A 23,905-nucleotide genomic window follows, 5' to 3' on the forward strand; every position below is an offset into this window, starting at 1 on the left:
TTTTGTCAAGAAAAATACTGCTTTATAGCTTTTACATTACAATTAAAGGAGAAACCAGAGGCCAGATGTGCCCCCAGATAATAACATTAAGTTTCTTATAAAAACTCCCAAATGTACAAAGTCCTTGCCAGATACAACCCGGGCAAAACAAAACAAAATAAACAAACAACCCCCCCGCCCCAATTAACCCTCTTAGACCTTCCTCCTGTAGACAAAGTAAATGTAAAGAATACACATCTTACAAATTCTCTTAGCCTGCTGTGGCAGATTCAATGCAAAATGCCGTATGTGCTCTTGAAAAATGGAATAAACGTTGCATTCTTACTTCACATACAGTAATATAATTATTTTAAATTACAATATACAATTTCTGTTAAATAGAACTGTTAAGAGGATTCTGATAACAATGAGAAGATTACAGTCATATATACAAACCAACTTCTGAAATGGCACAATGCTTCCTGGCCCCTCCTGCCTCTGAAACAGAGGCTGCTTTTGCTTCTGTGATTCCTGGTTGCCAAAGGCCAAAGAAAATTTAAAAATGTGTGTGTCCACGACGTGTTCACTCCTCGGAGAATGTCCGACAGCCTAGCCTGAGCAGCAGGGCCGCCCAGCCCGCTCGGGGCGCGCCCCCGCGGGGCCACGGTCACGCAACTGCATCATAAATAGCGTTTCCTTGTCCGCAGGCTTCGGAAGCGACACACCGGGCTGCTTTGGACGAAGAGCTGCGGTTTCCGACGAAGTAAGGCCACTGCTTCTCGGCGACTTCCCTGGAGTGTTCAATCGGCCTGGCAGGGGCCCGGGGACAGTCGGTCAGGATGACCCCGTGGGCAGCGCCCCCGGGCCTCAGTCCTCCGTGTCCGGCTGGACGCCCAGGATGGCGTGCAGCTCCTCGGGCGTGAAGCCCAGCAGGTTCTGCAGGTCGCACACAAAGCGGTACACGTAGCGCTTCCCCGACGTCTTGTGGATGATGTTCTTGTCGTAGTAATAGCGCAGACCCCGGCTCAGCTTCTCATAGTTCATCTTGGGCTTGTTTTTCCTCTTTCCCCACCGGCGGGCCACCTGCGGTGGACGTGGATGGAGACAAGTTCAATTCCATTGGGCAATTAAGAAAACGTGAATGACCTCCCCCTGATGCATGCTCATGGGGGGAACTTGCCCACTAAAGGACTCTGAAGGTGCCAGCTGTTTTCAGAGAGAAGAGTATGCCAGGGCACTGTGTCCCTCGGCTGGCTCTCCGAGGACAGAGGGAGGGGCGGAGTGCGGTGCCCCACCCACAGCACTATCTGACACAGGACTCTCCAAGCCTCTCCCTCAACAAAACCTCCTGGAAGCCGAGAGTCCCAAATGGAGGGTTCTGAGACCAGGGAAGAGCTATGTCCCCTCCCCCTACCTCCTGGGTTCTGAGTGCCACACATGGCCAACTGCTGAGTGGGGTTCGAGCCATATGACATTACCCCATCCTCAATGCTTCTGCCTCCAAAGGGGGACAGGAGCAGGAGGGGACAGACTGCACTGGACCAGAGACCCAGGGCTTCTTCAATACAGTCCCGATGGGCAGGACTGGACCTGCCCCTGGCTTTCTCCTCCACTGGGCACTGGGGCAGCTTGGCTGAGCTCAGCTGAGGGGCACAGAAAAGCCCAGCCAGGGTGCATGCCTCGGGGTACGAGGCTCGCTTCCCCCAACAGGAGGAAGCAAGTTTCCCAAGGCGTTTTTCGCACGGTCAGGAGAGAGCCTCAGCTTACTGCTTGCGCCCTTTTATTCAACCACAAAGGCAAGATGGTGAACTCTGGCCGACACCCGACCATTGGCCCGGAGACACGGCACCTGTCCCAGGGGCCAGGGCCGCACTTGGGTTCCCCCGTCATCAGGAGAGCTTCCCTTTGTCCCAGGGAACCAAATTTTCAAACCAAAGGGATGAAAATAGGGGGGGGGAGTCCTGCGATCTCCCGGGCTCTGGCCATACCTCATCGGGGTCAGCGAGCTTAAACTCCCATCCATCGCCGGTCCAGCTGATGAACGACTGGCAGGACTTGTCAGAGAGCAGCTCCAGGAGAAACTGCCACAGCTGGATGGGCCCGCTTCCTGGGGGAGAGGCCCGGGTTACAGGTTTTTATAGACTCAGAACACGGCAAGGCTTCAGCCACCCTAGCGAAACACACAGGCTGGGGAACTCGTGCCCCCTTTCTGGGTGCCAGTGGGAAGGGCCACCCCGGTGCTGGTGACAGTCCTGAAGGCTGCTGTGATGAGGCTGGACACCAAACAGGGGTCTTCCTCCATGTCTCCTGCTCCCAGAAAGGAGGTCAGTGGGCCCCTGAATGCTGGGCTTGGTTTATCTGGGAAAAAACCCCAGGCTACCAACTCTCGGCCTCAAAATTCATCGTCCCTCGTCACTGTCTCTTCTTGTGGGGTATGTGTTTCTACAAATGCTGGGTCAGGACGGGCGGTTGAAGGCGGGGCACTGCACCACAGAAAAGCGCGTTATTCGTGGAATCCTGCGCTGTAGCTTTCTGGCCACATGACGGTGGCTAAAGGGCTTAATCCAGGACTCGGATGTGTCCAGAGCCACCTGGGCATTTGGGGTGGCATCCACGGCCTCACCAACTGTGTTGCCGGGGCTTGTGCTTTGCAAACTGCCTTCAATGGGCCTTTTCCTCATTAGTATTTAGAACCAGTGCCTTGTAAAGAAGCACCTTCAAAATACAAGGTCTAAGACACAGCTCAGAAGCCTGGTGCCACCCTGGATCACACGCCCACCAAGGACCTGTCCCCCAAGACACGAAGGTCATCGGCAGGCAGGCTGGGCTGTGAAGCTCCAGGAGCTCTGGAACCAGACAGAACTGGCTGCCTGTGTCACCAGGCAGCTGTGTCACCTGAGCACATTTCCCCATCTGTAAAGTGGGTCAACGCCCCGCCCACGGTGGGCTGTCCCACCAACAACATGCCTGGCTGCCCACACCGAGGGGGCAGGTGACCAACGCTGAGATGGAAACCACCAACCCCATGGCTGTTTATTTTCCTCTCCGGCCCTGACCACCCAGGGGTGAAACCTACACCACTTCTCACTCACGCTTTAAGTATTTTTAACACGTTTCCACGGCTTTGTTTTACACAACAGCAAGAAATGGATGGTGCCTACCTGTTCTTATTTTAACCTATGAGATTCCTGTGAGGAGGTATTTCTTAAATCCCCCGTGGCTCTACATATAGTCAAAATAGCTCATTTAAGGACACGCGAAGCAGTTGAAAAAAAATCTCTATTTTTGCTCAAGTGCTGGAAATATTTGTTTCTAAAAACAGCTTTAATATTTGACTCTTACCTAGAATAGCTCTTGCCCAAACCTTGCAAACAAAATGGGTTTTAGGAGCAAGGAAAGGTGAACAGTTCCGTGTTATTTAAGGCCGTCTGGCTGCCCCTCCCTGAGCCAGTTTACATTCTTTGACATTCCTGGCCTGGGTGAGTCAGAGCTAATGCCTCCACCGGCCCCGTCCCCTCCTCTCTGAATGGCTGAGCGCAGGTGGTGGGAGCAGCCGGGTCTCCAACCACACCACTGGGCTGAGTACACGGTGTCCCCACAAGGCCGGCCTCCTTAGAGTTCAGACACAGCTTGTCTGGAGTCGGGATTATACTCTGTGGGTCAAATGCGGGGTGCAGAGACAATGAGCTCTGACCAGAAACACCCTCGGTAAACATGGCTGTGCTGGGCAGGGCGGGGCGGGGACCGGACTCCCAGCACGGCACACTCCCTCACCTGTGAAGCCGGCCAGCACGGCCGCAGGTATGACTGGTTTGCCCTGCTCCACCGGGTCGCTCCTCTCCTGGATGTAATCCTTGAAAGACATGCTTGGCTTGCCGAGGCCCAGGGCCTGGCTGCAGTCGTCCTCACAGCTCTCGAAGGAAGGCACCCTCTGCTCCAGCAGTGACGACTGACTGTTCCAAGACTGCAGCAGCGAGTCCGAGCTCTCGAAGCTGCCGTCCCCGCCATTCTCTGGGGCATCTGGGTCTCTGGCCTTCCCTGGTGGAGACAAGGGGGCAACACTCAACGACGGGCCCAGCCGCACTGCTGAGGAGACACTGCGGCTCTCCCGCTCCAACGGCAGCATCACTGACTGCCGCCCCTCCCCACGACCACGTTCCCTGCTGGTGAAGAATCGTTCAGACGCCCCAATGCTCTTAAACCGATGGGCTTGCTCCTTAGAAGTACGCAGTACAACCACACCTCCCACCAACAATCGAATCGAACAATCGAGAGCGCAGCCTCGTTGGCTGGAGTCCGAAATTGCAGCCACAAAGGACATGGGCTGCTGTATCCAACACCATGGATGGGCCTCAGACGGAACGATGAGCGACAGACACGGAAGACAACATACAGCACGACTCCACTTATATCAAGTTCAAAACCAGGAAAAAAGATGATGATCATTTCCACTTGGGGTGGGGAGCATACTGACTGCACCCGGGCGGCTGTTACACAGCTGCACGCTTGGAAAAACCCAACCAGCTGCGTGCCCGGAGCCCGCGCACCGCGCACATACATCTCTGTAAAAGGAATGTTAGATTCCTACGCCGTCCCCCAAATATCGCATCGGGCGGAGGGATCTATTCAGTACAGCAGGCATCTCGTCCACCCAATGCCCTCCCGGCCCACAGCCTGAAACCCACGGGGGACACGCCTGCGGAGTGAGTCAGGCGTCTGTGGCAGTGACTGAACGTCCCTTTGAAGGACGAGTCCTTGACTTCCAACAGCTGAACACAGGATGGCAGATGGAGAAGCCCGTGTCACTGTCTGACCTTGGCTTCCAGGTTTGGACCCAGAGCCTGCTGAAGGGATGGGCTGGGAGCCCCTTCTTACCGGAACCGTTGGGGATCAGGCTCAGGCCGTGGCCCGCGAAGTCCTGACTGACGGGGCAGTAGCTGACGCCGACAGCGTTGAGCCGCGACTTGGGGAACATCTGAAACTCCTGCTCGGCACTCAGGCCACCGGGCGCCGCTGTGGATGGACACACGTTGTCCAGGAGCCCACCTTTGGGGAAGTTCTGCGTCTGCATTCCATACGGCGTCTGCTCCACGCCAAACCCTGGAACAGAGTCACGCGACAGTGGAGCCATTAGGTGACCGCAGGACCCTCTACACCTCTCACCAAATGGAACTTGAGTGGTTCTGCAGGCCCCAGCCTTTGGCAGCCCTCAGTGGACACGTGGGTTTTGATGGGTGGGTTTTCCACAAAGTCCTCCCTTTTCAAACCATTCATCTTCTCAGCCTTACAGGCCCTTTTCCAAAGTGCCTGCTGCCTCTGGCCCAGGGTGCCACACCCCTGTGTTCATGCTGCTACGCCTCTCACTCACCAAGTGCTTTCACGCTTCCCTCAGAACCACAGGGGTCACTGGCGCTTTTGGCTTCCAGTACCACCGAGGCTCAGACAGACTAAGTGATATGCCCCTGTACGTAACTTCTAAGTGGCATATCCAGTCCCCTGTCCCCCAGCTGGCTGAGGGGGGGGGGCTGCCCGTAACCTACGCTCATCACCATGTCAGCAACCAGAGGGAGAACCTGATGACACCTTTTTCAACCCTGAACTTCAGAGCACACGTGGTCTCGCTAACCACCCGCTGCCTGTGCCGACACCTCTCACCCCTGTACCAGACTCACCCCAGCCATCAACTCACTATATCCTGCCCCTCCCTCTGTGTGTGGCCTGGACCAGTGCTGGCCACTAGGCAATGGTCGATTTTCTAGTAGCCCCACTTAAGAAGTAAAAAGAAATGGGAAACTTGAAAATTTTACTTGACCTACGATATCAGTGATCATTTGAGCAGGTAATCACAATAATTTTAAAATTAGGAAGGAGCCGCTGTTTTACATTCTTTCATCTCATGATGAGGCTTCCAGATCTGGTGTGCATATGTTCGCCCCACTCATCTCAACTCAGACCCGCCACATCTCATGCCCCAGCAGCTTGACAGCCACTCGAGGCCACCACCCAGGTCAGTGCAGGCCTAGACGGTGCCTTTGGGCCACTCGTGAACAGGACGACCTAAAACCAAGATCTTGGGGGCAGAGCCCAGACTGACCTAATGAATTGCTGTTGATCCAATGAGGAACGGAGTTGAGGTGGGACTCCTCTTCGTACTGATCTTCTGCCTTTTCCTGGTTTTCTAAGGAACCGGAGAGAGTAAGATTGCAAATCAGGAACAAAACAACACAAGGACAAAAGTGACCGAATTACTGCGTATGGTTATTTCAGAAAACTCGACGCAGGTAGTGGTTCACGTTTAATCTGACAGCATTCCAAGCCATCCTGTCCATTAAAAAACATGAGACAGCAATGCATTTTTTTGACAAATAGAGGAAGTTCTCCAACATGAATGCTGTCACAGGCGAAGGTAAACTTTCTACTGCACCATCTGAAGGACCCAGACGTGCCAGGGAAGGTGAAATGCTGGCAGGGTGTCACCTGCCCCAGGCAGGGGCTGGGGACAGCAGGTGAGTTGCACGGACTCCCTCCCCACCTCCTTCTGAGAGATGCCCCCCACCACGAAAAGTGGGCCACAGGGGGACACCGTGCCTCGGAACCTGGAAAGGGGAGAGGTGTGTGGCTGTGTGTGTCTGCCCCCTGCAAACACAGGGAACCAACCCCCCCCCCCCCCGCACACCCAGTCCCAGACTCACACCCGAGGAATGGCAAAACAGGTCCCGCTTGCTACAAACAGATCCTCCCCTGAGCCTTGTCGGGCCAGACGTGTCCAAGTTCAAGGAGCATTTGGGGGTCATTAAAAACAAGTTTCCCTGGCCCTCAGAAGCCATAACCAAAGAGAGCTGGCGGTTGACTCCTGAGGTGTTTTTAAAATTCTGAGTCCACAACAGATGTTGCAGCTCAGTGTTCACTGAGATGAGGCCTTTTTGCCTGAACCCTACAAAGGGGCTCATTTTCTTCAAGTTTTCACTTCTGTGATCCCTCACTAAACATTTATTTTTCTTTTTTAACTGTCTTTTTTACAATGGTCTCCACGCTCTTATAGGGTCTGAATCGAGACTTCCTCTCTATATGATAAGAGTTCTTTGTTCAGTGGCCAGTTTTTGTATAATAGATCAGTGTGGAAAAACCTATCAGTTACTTCTACATTTGTTTAGAAACCTAAAACCAAAAAAAAAATTGTATTTGTTGGAATCCGTTTGGACTTAGGAAAATGTACTGTAGAATTCACAGAGTTTGTCTGAATAAAGGCTCCCTTCCGTGGAAGCTGGCTCATTTCTTTTGGTTCTGGAAGGGGAGCCACGCACCAGGGGAATTCTTTGAAAGTCTCCGTATCTAAGCCGACACGTCATCCCTCTGACAAACGCTGTCCAGCAACAGCGAACAAGTCAGTGACTAAGGCGACTGCCTCTCGGCTACACTTGATGCCTTACATGAGCACTGAGGTGGATTCGAATCTACTGCCACACATCTGACCCTCGCCCGTGGCATTTTCAGGCCATTTCCATCATCTGAACCTTCGACCCTATGGCTGTATGATCTTCCTTCCCATGGCTGGTACCTTTGATCATCTGTTCCAGGTGCTCCCACAGAATGTCGCCCACAAAGTCCGGGGCCAGCTCCAGAAAACGCTCCTTGCCCAGGTTACACAACACCTGGCCGTTCATGCCGAACCTCTGGAGGTTTACGTTCACCAGGCTGAACTCATTGGTCGCCCAGAGAAGCCACTGGCAGACCTGTTGCTCCGTCCACAGCCAGGGGCCTATGGGGAGGGAAGAAAAGACAGAACACGGAAGGAATGAATGGACAGAAGCAGTAAAACCGCAGGAGTCACTGCTGATTCCCCCGCCAAGTGCACACGTGCACCAAAGGCCAAGGGCATGAGTGAGAACCCCGGGTACATTCTAACATGGGAACATCAGTGCTGGCTGAAGCCCTGGGCTGACTGGATTGAAATCAAAACTAGCTCAGGTGAACCCCATCTCTGCCCCTCTTTGCAAGATGCATTACCCAAAAGCTCAAAAAATAATAACCCATCTCAAGGAACAGTGGTCAGCTCCATCTGTCCAGTCCAGAGCAGATTCTGGAAAGCAGCCCTGGCAAGAGGCACTTACTCTTGGGGATGCCAAGCCGCCGCTGCTCCTTTTTGAAGCCGCTGAAGGTAGCTTTCAAGGCCTGACTCATCACGGCCTTGCTGCAGGGCGTGAGCAGAGGCAGTTCACAGTTGGCCGCATCTGGAAAGAAACCCCAGGGCGACATTAGGGTTCCACAGCTGGCAAGGTCGCAGGGAGAAATCTTACTTCTCAGAAAAGAGCGATCCTGATCTCAAACCTTGACATAATTCCTTAAAGGGGTTCATGAATATTAGCAAAATACTTTTGGACGAAAATTGAAAAAATATCAGACATCTCATAACTTCACTGCTTAAAGACAATCTACACTGTTAGGCCTGGGTAAAATGCCTAGTGAAAGCCATTTGATAATTTTAGACAATGAAAGCAAACACACGATTTTTGGCTCAAAGGATTCAGGGACTGTAAATGCATCATTTGGAAGTCAATTCCATTACACTAAGCAGCAGGCAGAGACTCGGAGCCTCCTACAAACACACAGGCCCCCGTGCCCGTGAGCTTGGCACACTTCCAGTTTTTACTGGGAAGCAGTCTTCTCTGGGCTGCCTCAGCAATTTCAAGAATGATAAATGACTGTCACATGATGGCACGCTGACGCAAGCACATGTGTTTTAATTAATTTTCTGGACTGTGTTTTCCAGCACCTACTTCATATGACAAAGTAACCTCTGGAATGCCTCCAACTAATAACTCTCTCATGGCAACTGCAGAGGCGTGCCTCGACGTGCCAGCCCCTTCTGAAGGATGAACATGACACGAGGAACTACAGAAGTAGAAACAGATGGGGAACGATTAGCAGGCGTCCTTTATGGCCCCCAACCTCCAGGGGGTGATCTGTGAACCCAGGATACAAAGAGTTGGGGTGCATTTCAACGTGCCACGTTTGCTGCTCTGCTGAGTGAACCTGGGAGCTGTGGGCTGAAGACACCCTGGTGTGAACCTCAGGGTCCGCGGCAGGGTGCCCGCAGCAGGACACCAGCCCCCCTGGGGAGCGTCCGGCAGGGAAGACATCAGAATCCTCACACCCATTGGAGAGGAAAACTCTCATCTCAGGTCCAGGGCCTCCTTCGGGCTTTTCACACCAAAGATCCAAGACACCGACACTCCTGGCTCATCAACTGTCATCTCTTTATTAAGGGAGCCGCTCTGGGCAATTACGTGCAACGTGTCCACCCGGGTAACACATTACCATGGGAGATGGAGTCCAAGCCCGTGGGCACTTCTTGGAGCGCTTGCTTTTCGTTCAGGGAGGGGAAGATGGCAAACAGGGACCCATCCAGGGTGTCGAAGGCTGGCTGGCGCTGCAACAATGGGCGGAAAAAAGAGGGAAATGTAATGTTTACTTACTTAACAACCTGTTTTCCAAGTGGTCCTTGGGCAAGCGGACCACTGCACCCTGACCACACTGGCCATGGTGAAGCCGCCCCTGCGAGGGACCGGCAGGACTCGAGCAGCTTTCTAGGACGGCCCATGGGACCAAAAGGAGTCCCTGTCACTCCGGGTCATTAAATCGCCCTTGCACATTCGGGACAACCTGGAGTTCATTTTCATTGGCCTCCTCCACTTAAATTAATAAAGTAAGCAAACAATCCTAAAAACACCAGAATCCCGGAACAGTGCTGGGATGGGTCTCAGAGCCCAACTGGCCCAAACACCTGGCCCTTCTGTGACATCATCGGAGAGAAATCCAGTCAGGCCTCAGGCAGGAGAAAAACTACCTTTGGCACAGCCATTTGAGGTCACCGTGTTTAAAATGAAAGACCAATGGCTGAACAAACACCGAAAACCAAACCAGGACATAAAATATCTGCGGACACGCTGCTTTTGAAATGTTCACAATGAAACACTTCTACTGAAACTAGGCGTTTTTCCTCATCCACTCCAATGGTTCAGAAGACAGTAAAACATGTGAGAAAGCTCCTTAAGGTTCATTTTTATCAAAGTAAAGCATATTAAAAAGAACCTCCCTTCCCCTGGCCCACAATCACCGGTGGTGAAGGATTTCCAAAGGACACAGACGTAAAGTTAAAGCTGTCTCCCGTTCAGGGGAAGGGAGAGCAGGGGTGCACAGAGATGAAACCCCACAAGGCCCAGTTCTCAGCCCCGGGTTTGTCAACAAAATAGCCTTTAGTGTAGGACTCGTCCCTGAGTAACAGAGAAGACCCTGAGTCACTACTGCCCAAGTCGTTAAGGAAAAAATGTGAAGAAAGATTACACTTTTCCAACATAATCTGGAAATCCCATGTGCTGTGTAATCCAATGACACGTGCTGAGTCATCTCGAAGAGAATGGGTCACACACTTACAAATACAATGGGTTTGTGTGCTTTCGTTTTGGAAATGCAGAAGGAGGGACGGCAGATTACTCAAGAGGGCAGGCGGAGGCTGGAACTGGCCCAGACACCCCGGGCAAGGAGCCCCAGGACAGAGCCCAGCCCTTCAAGACCCGAGGCGTCGAGGGAAAAACCAAACAGGCAAGTACGAAATACTCTTCTGGGTTTATAAACAGATCTATCTCGTCGGACTAACTTGGGGGAAAATATCCAATCGACTTTTCAAATCCCTACTAGCACTGCCCAAGTGACTAAGAAGTGTCTTTCCTTCACTGACAGCGAGTTCTTTTTTTAAAAAAATCAGGAAGTCAAAAGACAATACCTCCTCACGCTGGGTATTTCAACACTTCAATTCCAGGGACTGTTCTCCCCCACATCCAGAAATTGCACAGACGAAACCAACTCATCTTTTAGTTTGCAGGAGAATTTTCCTTCCTAGGGGTATGGTTTCAAAGCTGGTACCATCATAGAGCTTGTCCAGTTTCTGCCGGGCTGAAAACGTCTGACCAAACCAACAAGAAAGCCCCCTAGCCCAAAGATGGACGACCTGCATAATCCTGGGGAAAGGTCTGAGCCCATCTTCTGGCTCTCTGGGTCCTATCAGACAAAAACCTCACAGTGGTCTCCAGGGTAAAATACAGCCTGCCAGACTCAGAGGAGGCTCACCTACGACCACTGCTTCTGAGATATGTTTACTACACAAAGCTAAAAACAAGGAGAACACAAACGGGGACATTATCTGTTTGTGTCACGGCAGAATGTTCCCACGGAGAATTAAGATAGCAGCTCCACGACCTGTGTGTGGGGCAGAAGCGCCTTTCATCGTTCATTGGGTTTCTGGCTCCCATGCACACAGCTGCCCCGTGGGCTTGGCCAGGTCGGCGGAAGCAGCGGTGGGGCCCACTTGCCTCTCCTAGACAATTCCACTTCACTTCTGAAACAGCCCTCCCATGGTCCGAGGAAACTCCTGCTCTGTCCGACTAAGAACCACAGGCCTCTCACCTAGTAGGGGGTCTCAGAGACAAACCACCGAAGCCTCGACTCCTACAAATTACATGGGGTTTGTATCCTGGAGGACAAATAGAATAAGTATCAGGATGCCCATTTTACAGACTAGAAAACTGAGACCCAGACAGATTAAGCAAACAGCCCAGAGTCACACATAGCCAGTGAATTAAAAACTGGGGCTAGAACCCATTGTCTGGGACCCAGCCCAGCCAGTTTTACTCTGTTTCGTTTTCCTCCTCGAGATTGAGCTTTCCAAATAGCATGAAAAGAACTTTTCACTGGGACTTCGCTCACTCACCTTGAGTGTCCCTCTGTAACTGTTAGACACAGGGGCCACCTGGTCCATGTTCTTGATTCCAAAATCATTCATCTTAAAGAAAAAAAAGGAAGAGGAAAATAAAGAGTCAGAGGCAACAAGTCAAGTATTACATTTCTAAGGCATCTTCATGGGCTGTCCGGCTACACAGACACCGAATTCTGAGGAGGCTGTCAAATTCTAACCATCAACGCTCATTCAGAACCAAAACGCCACGAATTCTTTTTTTTTTTAATTTTTATTTTATTGAATATGCCATTACAGTTGTTCTATTCCCCCCTTCATTCCCCTCCACCCTGCACCCCCCACCCCTACCATTCCCCCCTTTAGTTTATGACCATGTGTCTCAAGTTCTTTGGATTCTGTATTTCCCATACTATTCTTGCCCTCCCCCTATCTATTTTCTACCTACCGTCTATGCTTAAAATGAAAGAGAGAATCCTAGAAGCAGCAAGAGCTAAGGAATTCTTATTTAAAAGTCCTTCTCACAAAGGCTCTGCAATGTAAGGAGTTAAGTAATAATGCGCTGGTCCCCACGGAATTCCACTTAGACCAAATCACTTTCTGTGGCTGCTCAGAGCCTCCCAGGGCAGCCTGTGTGTTTCTGTGACTGGAGATTGAAGGGCCTGGGGAGGTGCCACCTCCCGTCTGCCAGGGGGCAGCAGCTCCGCCCAGGAGCCTCAGGGGCACTGAAGAGGGCCCACCCCAGGCAGCTGCAGGCAGCTCCAGATCCCGGAAGCAGGCACAGGAGCCCCGAGGTGCCCCCCTGTCTGCACTGGAGGAGCTCCCAGCCCAGGAAGATCAGAGGGAGGACCACTGCTTCTGACCGAACCCTCTTCCTGGTCCCGTGTGGCTCCAAACACGGCTGCTTTGTGTCGCACAGCTGTGCATGTCCTCAAGAGGCGACTCCAATCACAGGTCTGCCTGGCTTGCTCTGATAGCATTTCAGCTTGCACGAGACCCGAGACCTGCGCTGCTGGACAGGGTGGCCATCAGCCACGTGTGGCTGCCGAGTGCCTGGCACCCAGCTGGGATGCAGGTAACACACACACATGCGATTTCAAAGATCTCGCAGAAAGAAGTAAAAAATCTCAGTAACAACATTATGTTTACTGCATGTTTATATAACATGTTGGATATATCTGGTGAATGGAAATATGCTGAAATGAAGCTCACCTACTTTATATATTTAACATGGCTATTAGAAAATTTATAGTTACATATTTGGCTTGCAATTGGGCCATGCTGTACCAGACCAAGAACTTATTCAGGGCCTTAAAACATAATTGCTCTGCCAGGTAAATTACATATTAATAAGTGAGACAGGTACCTAGATAAGGCCACCAGTGTTAGATAAAAGACGAGAGAAACTAGAACCCGTTTTCAAATTACCTGGGTTAGTTCCTGGCCGCGGAACTGAAGGCCCATAAGGCAACTTCTGCTAACTGTCCCCCCATCTCCACTGGGTGCTCCCACCTGTTGCAACTAAGACCTTCAGGTAATTAAAATATTGTGCAATCGACAGTGCTCACTGCAGGTGGCCAATAGCACATTTTGCTGTAACTAATTGGGTTTCTTGGTGCTTTCTTGATTTTCCTTCATGATCAATCTTATGGCTAAACTGAACTCTCCCAACAACTCAACACATGAATGCGCACGTGCACACATGCACAAGTACTTGCACACACACTCCCCTGCCCCTCCCCCACCAAAGGCAGGGGGGTGGTGAGTGTCTATCTCCGGGAGACCAGAGGCGCTGCTCAGAGCAGTTAAAACCCTCAGAGTGCAGGTAACTGCCCTGGCGGCCAGGGAGGCTGGGGTTGCTGGGGTTAAGTGATAGAGCTACTCAGGGAGGGTAGGGGAGAGTCGGGGCTTGTCCTGGACCAAAAGTGGCCACTTCTGCTCAGAATCTCCACTTTGTGGGCCACTCGAGGCACTCAAGAATCAGCTTTCACTACTGATGATGGCTGCCGTGATAGATTCCTCCTCCCTGAGGGCTGAGTCTGAGCTGGGGACCGTCCCTGCCCACCTCACCGAATCTCCCAGACATCCCTGAGAAGTCAATGTGCCCGGGTGAGGCCCAGAGACCTCCAGGAACCTGTCCAGGGTCACACGGCTACTACCAGGGCTTTTAAGGGGCACAGCGCAGACCACAGGGCCGTGGAGGGTGGCTCAGACCTGAGCACCCCTGTGTGCCAGGACAACCTGGTGGGGCCTGGGCCTTGTCCGGCTGCACCCCGCAGACCTCAGACCGGGGCCCCTGCCAGTGTGAGGTGCTCCTTTAGCTCGGAGCTTCCTATCACGTATCTGAGTGGACCAAGTCCTGCTAACCTGTGGATTAAATACACGAGCCTCAAACTTGAAGACCAAAATGCTGAGCCCGCCTCCTTTTCCACATCTGGTTTGCAGACGCCTGGTGACTTGGAGAATGGAGACTAATGTCCCACCTTCACAGAGATAGAGAATGGGTGTGGCAAGCGATGGAAAAGCTTCATGGAGGTGGGGAGGGGGCTGGAGGGGGTCTGTGTACAAATACTTGGGAGAAAAGGCAGCCTACCACTCCCACATAGAGTGGTAATTACTACAGAAGAGAATTCTTCTGTTGTCTGGCTTTTAATTTGTGTTGTAAGAACTATGCAGAATCAAAGTGGCTTCAGGCAGACACAGAACTAATCGGATTTGAGCTCATTCACTTATTGGACTCAACATGGCTCTTTGAGGTGGCAGACAGGCCAAGTTTCTCCATGTAAATCAGTTTTAAATTTGGGTCCGTTAGTGTTGACCTTTGGATTGCTGCTTGTGGACAAATTTTAAAAAATAGAATAAAAAAGGAAAATGGCAGAAATCTAAGTGCTGAGGATGGTTAAACTTTTAAACAGTCATAGCCTTCATGGAAAAAGCTATCGCTTATGTGAGATTAGACTATAGGTTTGTATTTAGGTAAATGGGGGGAAGAAAGAAAGTTGAAAACGACAGGTGCCCCCACTGCCCAACATACTTTTTGAAGGTTGGTGTGCTTTTTCCCTTTGAAAGTTATCGCTTCAGCCAGAGGAATGACTAATCCCAACAATGAGTGTTTGATATTTCCCTGCAGAACTGCCGGTGCTAACATTTACTGTACTATGATATTACTCAGAATTTTAATAAACCTTAACTCGGAGATTTATCTCCCTGATGGGTGGTGGTGTGGGCAGGCAGATGGCGCACGGGCGCTTCCATTGTCCGGAACAAACATAGTCTCTCAGTGGTGAATTAAAATAAATTACCCTTATCTCCACAGGGGACTGCTCACTTCTTTACTTTCTAAGTAAGTAGCACGTCAACTACTATTTTAAGCTACCTTGAAACTGAATACAGACCAATATAAAAAGTCTCCTGTGCTTTAAAAAAAAATACCTCAATGCACAAACGCTCACTGATAGCCCTTCATTAAAAATGCTTAAAGAGCAAGAAAATAAAAGCAGCCCTTCACACCCACCTCCCCATTTCCCACAGGATCCCGCTGCTGGACTTGCAGGGGCCCTGATCCACTCGTGGGCGCCAGCGCGGGTCTCGTCCTAGAGGCAGGACGCGCGGGCCGCCCCGGGCCCTCCCTGGACATGGCCGGAGCAGGTGACCAGGGGCCCAATGTTTTCGGGGAGCCGCAGTCTCCCAGGTATTTGCACGCTCCTCCTGGCCCGGCGCGCTCCGGTAAGTCACCCGCAAACCCGGGTACCCTGGAGCCCCCTCCAACACCCTCTCCTGCGTACCCCCGGCCCCTTTGCGAAATCGGGTTCCCCCGCGTGTCCGAAGACAGGAACCCCCACCAGGCCCTCGACATTCCTTTTAAAAACAATAACAAGCGAAACAAGCCGGCGCGCACACCCGCCCAAGCCCGCTCGGCGACCATGGGGGCCGCGGCCCAAGTTCGCAGCCCGCTCCTCCCGTCACAACCGGCCCATCTCGCGCCCTACCGTGGGGCCCGCGTCCCGACCGCTCTCAAAGCCACCCGGCCACCCGCAACACGAGCCCGGAGAGGCACGGAACCCAGAGGCGCGACCCCCGAATCCTAGGAGTAGCCACCGGCGGTACGGACCTCAGCCTTACTCAGGTCCCCAGCGGGGCTTCTAGGTCCCCGGGGAGAGGAGCGGGCGCGGGAGGGCGCTGTCTACGGACCCCACGGCCCGCGCCGGGCCGGCCCGCCCACCCCGGACCCAGCTCTTACCGCGCCGCTTCTGGCAGGGCCGGCGCGCGGTCTGGCAGCAGCCGCTCGGGCCCGGGATTCTGGGTGCGATCGCAGCGGGGCCGGGGCCGAGGCGCGGATGGAGCGCTCCGGGAGGCCGGGGCCGGGGCAGGGGCAGGCGGGCAGGCAGGCAGGCGGGCGGGCGGGCAGTCGAGCAGACGTACGGGAGGCTCTGAGAGCTCGGGGTTGCGGCTACACTGCGCTCCGCACCGCCGCTGGAGGAAGTAACCCGCCCGGTCCCTTCGCAACGAGCTCTTCAGTATCGCGGAGAGGGGGGCGGAGGGAGGGGAGACAACAGGGGACGGGAGGAGTGGCATCGAGAGGGGAGGAGAGAGAGAGAAGGGGAGGGAATAAGGATGGGGGGGGAGGAGAAGAGGAGGCGAGGGACGGGAGGAAGAAGGGGGATGGCAACGGGGGGTGGGGTAGGGGCGGAGCCGGCTTTTTCCAGCCCGGACTTTGCTGCGCCCCGCGGCCGCCGGCCTCCGTCACTCCCTGGCTGTGCCAAGAGCACGGTGGCCTCGCGCAAGCGTGCGCGCGGGAGCTCAGGCAGAGCCTCTCCAAGTCGCGAGGCTTTAACGTCAAATATGGGGTGCCGGAGGCCCCGAGGGGCCGGAGGGCTTGGGTAATTAGAGGCCCCATTCTGGGACATCTTAGATCTTTGATTTCTTATCATTCTTATTGTGAAAAGACTGTGAATGAGATGATACACCAGCGAACCGGGCCATTTGCTGGGGGGCTGAGTCCACCCTACTCCAGGCAGCCCCGTTCCCACAGGCTCCATGTGGCTGGCGCCCCCTAGAGTTGAGCGATGCCTCAGCTGTAACCAACCTGAGCTCCACTAAGGCGCGCACAGTTCATCTTCAAGGCCTTCTTGTTCCCACTTTAAATATGAGGGAATTGAACCTTAGGGTAAATAACTTGCCGGGTCATAAAACGTGTAATTACCACCCACGGTCAAAACCATTGCCCACATTCTGCCAAGTTTCCACTTTTAGTAGAAAGTACTTGAGTCGGTGGCTAGAAGTGTGTGTGCGCTCCCTATGCAAATTCACGTCAGAGTCTCAGTATTTTGGAGGAAAATACAGGTTCCTGAAGGTGGGTAGAAAATAAAATAGCCCAGCTTAAGCAAGGCCATGGGACTAAAAATTGGCACATCTCAGGGGCCCGGTGCTGTGAAACCGGAGGAACTGCCTCCCTTCTCTGTTACCACTGCTCCAGGTTTCCATGGCAACCCTAAATCCAGAGTTACTCGGATAATTGAGATACCACTGGTACCTTAATGTTTCCAGGTGCCTGAGGGTGGCCAGGTATCATCATTGCACAGGTCAACGGCGGAGTCTGCAGGGCTAGAACGACCCAGTACAACCAGCGCTGATATTTCCAGGACACAGAATTCATTCTGATATATTCAGGCCCCCAGTCACAAGCCATAGATAGGTCAGCAAAGACTACCATAAACGGAACCCAGATCCATAGTTGGTTACCATGGAGACATGAAGAGTCTGCTACTTTTTAACTATAGCAGAAAAGACAGACTCCTCTGGGCTGCAGTTTTATCTAACAGAGGATTTCCCCTCCAGGCTACCCACAACAGCCCTCGATAGTGTCTGAGAAGCTGGGTGCCCACAGCCATGGGGTCAAGTTCATTTGCTCAAAATGGGACTGCCTGACCATCGCACCTTCTCCAGCACCCATGGGGATTTAGTGTGGGATGCTCGGGGCTGAGTCACTGAAGTCCAGCGACTCCTTGGGAAAACATCATTTCTCCCCAAGGGGCTGGTGCCGGCTGAGGTGGGCGGCGGGGGCATTTGGCTTACATTGGGTCACTTCCGACATATCTGAGCAGAAAAGTATCTGAAAGGGAGCTCTGCGGTTTGCAGGCAGTCCCTTCCTGACAGTCGATGTTCCTTCTGCTGTAACTCATTAAACCATGGGCTCCTTCTCTCCTCTGTAGAAGAAAAGGTGATTCTGGAAACTTTATCATCAGGCTGAGATGAACAATTGACTTAAAACCAAATAGGTCAATAATTTACCAGTGTTGAGCACATGGTAGAGAGGCTCAGAATGACATAGCTATTCAGTTTCTTTTTCCAAGCTCCCCTCCGAAAGCATCTTATGAAAGGGACCCTTTGAAAAAAAATACCATATGCACAAGAAACCATCATTCCTACCCACTCAGTGGTGTGTGAAACCCAATTGAAAATGCTCTGGCCAGCCCTAGCAGGTGTGCCTCTCGGTTGGTTGGAGTGTTGTCCCGTAAACCAAAAGGTTACAGGTTCAATTCCTGTTCAGGGCACATGCCTAGGTTGTAGGTTTGGTCTCTAGTCCTGGTGCCCATGAGAGGCAGCGAACCAATGTTTCTCTCTTGCATTGATGTTTTTTTTTTCCCTCTCTCTCTCTCCTCGCCCCCGCCCAGCCTCTCCAAAACCAGTAAATATGTCCTCAGGTGAGGATTAAAAAAAAGAAAATGATGTGGCCAGAGCACAGATGCCAGAGCTGGAAGAGGTGCAGGGGAGGGAGCTTTAGTCAGAAGCCAGCTTGGACCCGGGACTCCCACCCAGGCCCTTCCTTGTCACTCCCTGACTTCCTTTCTGAGGAGGCCTGGGCTCATCCAGGCCGCGCCCTTGGCCTGGGTCCTGCACTGTGGCCAAGCCCCCTGTGTGCCTGGGTGGTCGCACAGTCATGATAAAATGGCTTATCCTAGTTCTGGGGCGATATCAGGCTTCCTACCATTTTTACCTTCCTGCTATTAGATGTTTCCTAGTTACTCAGCTGAACCAAGACCTTGGCCCGGCTGAAGCCTGTGATTACTCATTGACGATTATGGCTTGATTCATTCACAAGGAGTGCCGAACTTCACAGTAAATTAAACCTAATAAAAGTACAGCCCCTGTGCTTCAAGATCAAAAGTCGAAGGCGTTAGAAGGAAATTAACAGGAGCCACCCAGGATGAAATGATCCGATGCCGCAGTCTCTCTTCCTTTAAGAAAGAGAGAGGCCTCTGGACAAGGGGAAGGGGGACACTGCCCAGGATACACGCGTGTTATATTTAAATACCAAATATCCAGGGAGTAAATTACAGATAAAGAGTTCTTTGAGCTCCAGACATAATTATTAAAAATGATTAGCTTGCCAAGTCATCCTTTTAAAAATTAGCAAAAACGTTTCCTTAGGAACATGTCTGTGTTCCCTTGAAATCCCAATTAATAGTTGACATACAGTTCCAGGTGGTTTCCAGTGCACACTAAAGACGTCATCTGGCCTGAGCTGTATTATTTCTTCATTCAGCAAACAGTGTCACCCGCTGAGAAGACAGAGATGAGTAAAGCTTCATCCCTGCCCTTGAAGTGCCCAGCACAGTTAAAATCACACAGATATGAGACTCTGGAAATCCTGCTGGGGGAGGGGGGCGGTGCAGGAGAGAAGAACACACTTAGAAGCAGAAATCGTTTAATTAGCACACATTTGTACCTGTGTTTCCTTTTCTGCCCATTCACCCTGACTCACTGGGTGGTGCTCAGAAGTAGCAGGTATTCCACTGATCCATGTTGGGGTGCAGGAACGGATCTCAAGTCAGGCTTTGTACCACCCCCAAGGCTGCCACCCCTTCACCCATCCCCACCTCCCACCTCCAAGTGTCCACATAACACATATAATATCCATCTGGCCCTCTGCTCTTGCCCAGCTGTAGGCCCCTGCAGGTACCAGGAATCCCTAGCTGCTCCAGGGTCGCCTAGCAGCTTCCCAATCTCCCAAAAGGGTGGTCCCAAGAGCTGGCTGTGTCTACCCTCCTCCTTTAAATTCCTGGCAGTAGCAGCCATGGGGCTTTCCTGGAAGTTGAAGCCTTTTCCTAAGGGCCTGTTGTAATTCTTTTCTGCTTGTGGGTGGCCTCATTTGTCCCCTGGGCCATCTGTGGGCACAAAAGCATGATAACTAGGTGGAGCAGAGGTCTTTCCCTCCGGAGGGCAGTCTGTGGGATCAGATATCCTGGTGTCCAGTCCCGGCTCAGCCTTTCACTAGCTCTCCAGCTGCGAACCCCTGGGCAAGTTACTTAGCCTCTCTGGGTCTCAGTCTCCTTGTCTGTTAAATGTGCGTGACCACAGGACTTTTCTGCCAGGACTGCCTGAAGATGAAGTGAGTTAATGTTTCTGAAGCACTTAGAATAATGCCGGGCACACAGTCTACGCGTGTGATAAATAAGAATTCTCTGGATGGTGGGGAGCTCAGCCCACCTTCCCAGCAGCCTCTCTGATCACTGCTTTGCTGTACACTCTAAGGCAGGATTTCAGGTCACAACAAGGAATGAGGTCAAGACCAAGGCTGCCACTAGGGGCCCTGCCTTCTTTCACTGCAATCCTCTTGGCCTGGATGGTAAACTACCCGGGCCTGGACACTGAATTTTCAAACTGGAAAACACTTTAGAGCAGGGGTCCCCAACCTCTGGGCAGAGGACCAGTACCCGTCCGGGCCTGTTAGGAACCAGGCTGTACAGCTGGTGAGCTTGAATGTAATGTGTTTGAATCATCCCCAAACCATCCACCTCCCTGCCCTCTGCCTCCCCACCCACCATTGGTGAAAAAATTATCTTTCACAAAACCGGTTCCTAGGGTCAAAAAGGTTCAGGACCACTGCTTTAGAGAGTTGTTAAGTGAGACCAGCTCCTGTTCTTTTGAAGAAACTGAGGCCCAAGGGGGATCAGTTTCTTCCCACAATCACGTGGCTGCTTTCTGGCAGGGCTCGGTCCAACTCCTGCCTGGCGGTCATTTTCCCTAAAAGGCGACACTCTGTATCTAAACCATCTTCCACGTCTATCCACCACGGTATTAAGTGACGTGATGACGAGCCCCAGGCAAGCCCAGACGGCAGAAATAGTAAGCGGTCCTGCTGCATTCTGTAGCATCGATAACTCCCCAAATAAACAGGTTGGAGCGTGAGTCAGACCCGCACAGACACGTGGTGTGGTCACGTGAGCGTTTGTTCTGCTTCCCAGCAGGGTTCCCAGAGCGAGCTCCCGGTGCAGAGCGCCCAGTGGTTCCGCCCGGAGTTGCCCCACTCGCGCGGGGCCGGTCACCGCTGCGCCGGTCAGTCTAGCGGAGGACTGTCATTTGAATCACCTGCCACTGTTGGTGACAAAATAAGACCCAGACGAACGTTTTAGAGCTAAGTAACACTACGGACTTAAGCAGGCACGTATGTGCGTAGGTCACGGAGACACTGGGATGTCTACGCGGCACCTGTGCTTTGGAGGAACCGCTCGCCAGGGGCTGCGACGCCCTCCACCGCACTCCTCGGCGTTTATGAACTTTGGTGTCTATGTCACTTTCAGATCCACCGAGGTAGCAGCACCTCCTGTTCATAGCTGCGGTAGATCACCTCTCCTTGGGGCTGGGCTCGGAGTTAACGCTGTCTTTACCTCTACGTACGGGACTTGGCCACCTGACCCTGCCTCTCCGTCAGCTGCTCTGTCCGCAGGGCAGGAAGGCCGGTGAGGCCTCTCCCGTCTGACCTTGAGCGTCTGTGTTTCTTGGTAGCGAGAACGTTTGACTGTCCTCAGTGAGTTGTGCCTTCTTCTTTTTAGACTAGAATCTTTTTTTAAAAATAATTTATTTATTTTTAGAGAGAGGGGAAGGGAAGGAGAAAGAGTGGGAAAGAAACATCAGTGTGTGGTTGCCTCTTATGTTTCCCCAACTGGGCACCTGGTCTGCAACCCAAGCATGTGCCCTGACTGGGAATCGAACCAGCAACCCTTTGCTTCACAGGCCCATGCTCAATCCACTGAGCTACACCAGCCAGGGCGAGTTGTGCCTTCTTATCTCTTTATTTTCTCCTACGTGTTAGTGTTTGTATAGAAAAATGGGTAGATTATTTCCTGCAAGAACTGCTTGCTCTAGTTTAGGAAAAAAGCAACCATCTGACATTTTATTCAATCAATCAATCAACCATTCATTCCAGTTTTACCAAGAAATAACTGGCACTGTTTGACATTTTCACAATGATTTTTTCAGTGTGAATTAGGATACTGATACTCATTTCTGAACACTTCCAGACGTCGTTTGTTCTCAGGACAGCAGCCCGAGGGGTCTTGTTGAAACGCCGGTCAGGTCTGTCCTTCCTCAGCTAAAAACCCTTCGGTGGACGCCATGCTGCTCCATTGCCCAAGCTCCCCACAGGCCTGGTCGCCTGGCTCCCTTCATCTCTGTGATCACTCCTTTCTCCTGGATCCCCACCCCTTCTGGCCACTCCTTCCTCATGTCCTGCTGTCCCCTCTCCTGGGGACGCTCCTCCCAGAGGCCGCCTGGCTCCTTCCCTCACTTCTTCAGACCTTCACTAAATCGTCACCTTTGCTGAAAGTGCCCCTGGCCACCCCAACTAAGGTTTCGGCCACTCCCCCTCTGACCCAGCACGCGCTCTTTTCCCCTTAAGCCGCATCACTCTTCAGCATCCTTTGTGTCTGACTTGTTTGCCCTGCTCACTCTGCATCTCCAGCACAGATTCTGCTACCTCGGGGCCAGGACCGTGCTGGCCTTTCTGTGATGCGCAGAAAACTCGGGGTCTGTCTGCTGAGTGAATGCGGAACATGTCAAATGCGGGCCCAGGGACCGGGGTCTGCAGACACACAGCTTCCCAAGAAAGTGAGGGGTATTAGCACAAGTAAGAAAGTTTTGAGTAAATTTTTAAAATCAGGTAAAATAATTAAGTTAAGTTAGGCATTGACTGGGATCTTTGACATTCTGTGCAAAAAAAAAAAAAGGAAAGGGGATTTGTGAACTCACTCTCCAGCCAGTGGGGGCAACGTGCATTTATGGTGGCTATAACATGGAATGTCAAGTACAATCTGGGGGGTGAGTCACCACCTACAATTATGGTGAAAGATGTCATTAAAAAAAAGAACTTTCAATGTAGGTCAATTCCATGTTAATAGGGGTATGGAGTGGTCGGTGACCAGAAGGAACCCAAAAGTCAGCTTTGGCTGTCTTGTTCCTGTTCATTTCTAGCGTTTCCCAGTTGGTTTCTCTGGTGCCCCCCCCAACTTTGGATCTGATTCAACCCCTGTTTCTGAGTTGGTCAGAAACCTGGGCTGGCCTTGTGGACTTCTGGGCAGGAACCAAAAGTATACCAACAGCCAGCTGCACAGAGTGGTGGGGGCTGGACCCTCTCCTGGCCAGCCCAGGGTCCCTGCTGGGTCCTGGCAGCCCCGTGGTCCCTGCTGTGCTCTGTACCAGAACCCTGCCCCCTCCCTGCCCCGCCACCTCTGGTCTCCTGGGTGGAGCTCCAGCCTCAGTCTCATTTCTTCAGTTCAGACTTCCCTGCCTTGTGTCCTCTGTCCCCTCCCTGGTCAGAAGCACATCCAAGTTCTGTCGTCTAAGGGCAGTTCACACAGTGACCACCTGTCTGCCTCTTCTCTGTGTATGAACCACACTGAGGTTTCCTTCCAACCCACCTGTTAGTGTGTGGGAGTGTTCGTGTGGAGCCCTTGCTGCTGATCTTATACGCCATCCTAGACCGTGGGGACAGGGTGGGTGGCAGCCGGAAGCCAGCCACGTGACTGCAGCAGGAATAAAGGTAGGGGACGAGGGTGGCTTGGACCCATGAGTCCATGGTGGAGATGAAGAGCAGGTTCCTCTTTCCGGTAGCAGCACCACCCTTCACCAGCGGCTCAGGTCAAGATCCCAGGAGCCGCCCTTGACTTCTCTTCCTCCCTCAGCCCCACAAAGCTTCAGCAGATCAGTTGGACTCTGCTTCCATAGCCCGTCTCAAATCTATTCATGTCTCCCTTCGTCTACTTCTGTGTTCTTGTCACTGGTTTGCTCCCCTTGACGTTCAGGCATCGCTCTCCTAACTGGTGAACACCCCTCTGCTCCAGTCCCCTGTTATCCCTCCTCCACAGCAGCCAGTACGGTCTCTGAAAAAATCAATTT

General features: G+C 52.4%; 1 protein-coding gene and 1 long non-coding RNA gene across 2 annotated transcripts in view; one reads left to right on the forward strand and one right to left on the reverse strand.

Moving 5' to 3' along the window:
- ETS2 (ETS proto-oncogene 2, transcription factor) lies at window positions 1–16,169 on the reverse strand. Its single transcript, XM_037144629.2, has 10 exons — window positions 15,969–16,169; window positions 11,747–11,818; window positions 9,298–9,409; window positions 8,091–8,210; window positions 7,538–7,738; window positions 6,074–6,157; window positions 4,855–5,079; window positions 3,754–4,017; window positions 1,968–2,086; window positions 1–1,062 (listed from the first exon to the last, which is right to left on the reverse strand). Exons 2-10 carry the CDS (start codon window positions 11,816–11,818, stop codon window positions 847–849), a joined length of 1,413 nt encoding a protein of 470 aa, XP_037000524.2. The 5' UTR covers window positions 15,969–16,169; the 3' UTR covers window positions 1–846.
- LOC128626264 (uncharacterized) overlaps window positions 12,496–23,905 on the forward strand; it is a 16,688-nt gene continuing 5,278 nt past the window's right edge. The window contains exons 1-2 of the long non-coding RNA XR_008390178.1: window positions 12,496–12,803; window positions 15,260–15,454. This is a non-coding gene — a long non-coding RNA (uncharacterized LOC128626264). The remainder of the gene's footprint in view (window positions 12,804–15,259; window positions 15,455–23,905) is intronic.

This window comes from Artibeus jamaicensis, unplaced genomic scaffold (assembly GCF_021234435.1).
Source record: "Artibeus jamaicensis isolate MK-2021 breed Jamaican fruit bat unplaced genomic scaffold, CSHL_Jam_final scaffold_474, whole genome shotgun sequence".
Taxonomy (NCBI): Eukaryota; Metazoa; Chordata; class Mammalia; order Chiroptera; family Phyllostomidae; genus Artibeus; species Artibeus jamaicensis.